Below are 2,500 nucleotides of genomic sequence, written 5' to 3'. Positions count from 1 at the left end.
GGCGAAGACAACCGACGGAATGACCGAAAGAAAAGAAAAAAAAAATCTGGAGCAGAAAAAGGAAGGGGGTGTCGGCTGTATTCGTGTAATGACTTAACCTTGAGTCATCTTCCCTGATTTATTTCGGTCTTCCCAAAGTTCTCTGCATCCTCATCAAGACAGGAGTAATGTAAAGAAAAAGAAAATCGAGAGGGCTAAAGATTGGTAAGCAGATGAGATCCAGATATTAGTATACGAAGACCTCAGTTTATAATTATATTTGTGGTATTCGTTAAGGAGTGAACTAACAGATGAGATGAAGTTCAAGGCACAGGAGTCTTTTTCTCTTTTATATATAAGCCAACACAAATATAGCCACTCACAATTAAGATTAAAAAATAGTATGGGTTTAGATTGGATGAATATTATTACAAACAAATTGTTTCTGCCACCGATTCCTAAATATAACAAAAAAGGTGGCCGGGCTGGCTGTGGTTAGGCAGCCTCCAAGACAGAACTATTGCAGAGCTTATGGATCCTCTCCTCAAACAGATGAAGAGCTTTCCCAACTACCGATAATTGAGAATAATATTTAGAAGGGAATATTCTGAGTGGAGGAGGGTGACTAGCTCTCTGCTTTGGCCTCTGCTGTTTTACTTTTACTTGTATGAAATGGTGATCTGAAAATTGAGTTATTGGAATGTGTCTGCTGTTGATGTCAAATCTTAGGGTCTCATGCATAATAAATAGTCCTATTGGCGGCTGCAAGACAGTCCTGATTACGTACCTATTTGAAAAGCTATATCCTAACGTTAAAGAAAAATTTTTAGAAGTAAGGGAGGAGAACTTAAAAAAGTGGGTTATGAATTATAATGTATCCATGGGAACGTATTAGAAAAGATTAGACCATGTAGTAACTGCAAGCGTGATGTCATTTGCACTCGTATCAATTTATAATAGATCTGCTTTGCGAGAACGCGCCAGAGCAACGAAAACAGCTGTGAATGATGAGTTGAACAGAAATACGTGATATAACGTGAATTCGTGTCCTTTCATCTGGCCTTGAAGGTAAACAATCAAGATCACTGACCTTTCACTTACTATGCAGTTTTGGTTCCCAAAGGGTTTTTTTTTTGGTTTTATCAAAATGTATGGTTTAGGATTAAAATCACAGATACAATTGATTTGATTTAGTAGATCAGTGATCTACATTACTGACGACGTCTCATTTAGATATAATGTTAGGCTCCCAAAAGGCAATTCATTGACTCCAAAACGTAACCAGTACTTTTCTAATATGTATATGTATGTTCTTACGTATTTATAAGTGGATGGATGCATTCTTTTAAATATTTACATACATATGACATAAGTCTATTTAGTAAATTTGATACTTATCAGTTTATTTGTTACTCAATCTATCCATCTCTGTTTCTTTTCATTCATTTACTGAAGAAAGCTACTTACGGTACAGGTTCAGCTTCAGGGGGTCCGATCTAATGATTTTGTAGCTGGTACTCTTGTTCACCAGTACGCTGGCACTGGAACAAGGGGAGAGAATGTGATTCTCTCTCTCTCTCTCTCTCTCTCTCTCTCTCTCTCTCTCTCTCTCTCTCTCTCTCTCTCTCTCTCTCTCTCTCTCTCTGATTCTTTATATTTAGAATATTACTCATTCACTCACTCACGTGCACACACACACACACACACACACACACACACACACACACACACACACACACACACACACACACACACACACACACACACACACACACACACACACACACACACACACACACACACACACACACACACACACACACACACACACACACACACACACACACTTACACGAATTCAATGGTGCCCATACTAGCTTCAGGAGCCAGCCAGGGCAGGGCAGGGCAGGGTGATTCTCTCTCTCTCTCTCTCTCTCTCTCTCTCTCTCTCTCTCTCTCTCTCTCTCTCTCTCTCTCTCTCTCTCTCTCTCTCTCTCTCTCTCTCTCTCTCTCTCTCTCTCTCTCTCTCTCTCTCTCTCTCTCTCTCTCTCTCTCTCTCTCTCTCTCTCTCTCTCTCTCTCTCTCTCTCTCTCTCTCTCTCTCTCTCTCTCTCTCTGATTCTTTATATTTAGAATATTACTCATCCACTCACTCACGTGCACACACACACACACACACACACACACACACACACACACACACACACACACACACACACACACACACACACACACACACACACACACACACACACACACACACACACACACACACACACACACACACACACACACTTACACGAATTCAATGGTGCCCATACTAGCTTCAGGAGCCAGCCAGGTAAAGGAGAGGTTGGCAAGGCGCAGGGGGGCTGTCTCCATCACCACCGTATTCGCCATTGAGCTATTGCAAGATATGATGTTTCCTCGGTGAGGTGAGCGGAGGAAGGTCCCCACCACAGTTTTGGATTGCTCGACCTTCCTCGCCTGTAGCAGGAACCCGTTGATGTAGTCCGAGGATTG

At 41.7% G+C, this 2,500-nt stretch overlaps 1 protein-coding gene across 1 annotated transcript in view; it reads right to left on the bottom strand.

Moving 5' to 3' along the window:
- Positions 1 to 1,215: 1,215 nt before the first annotated feature.
- The window catches only part of LOC135116223 (uncharacterized), a 12,499-nt gene continuing 11,214 nt past the window's right edge, over positions 1,216 to 2,500 (bottom strand). Inside the window, exons 2-3 of the mRNA XM_064033578.1 lie at positions 2,277 to 2,500; positions 1,216 to 1,520 (exon numbers count right to left, since the gene is read on the bottom strand). The exon at positions 2,277 to 2,500 is cut by the window's right edge and continues 8 nt beyond it. Of these exons, the coding sequence (XP_063889648.1) occupies positions 1,439 to 1,520; positions 2,277 to 2,500 (306 nt within the window). The 3' untranslated portion in view covers positions 1,216 to 1,438. The remainder of the gene's footprint in view (positions 1,521 to 2,276) is intronic.

The sequence above is a fragment of the Scylla paramamosain genome, chromosome 3 (genome assembly GCF_035594125.1).
Source record: "Scylla paramamosain isolate STU-SP2022 chromosome 3, ASM3559412v1, whole genome shotgun sequence".
In the NCBI taxonomy this organism is placed as follows: Eukaryota; Metazoa; Arthropoda; class Malacostraca; order Decapoda; family Portunidae; genus Scylla; species Scylla paramamosain.
The sequence above is the reverse complement of the archived record's forward strand: the minus strand, read 5'-3'. Positions and strand labels throughout refer to the sequence as shown.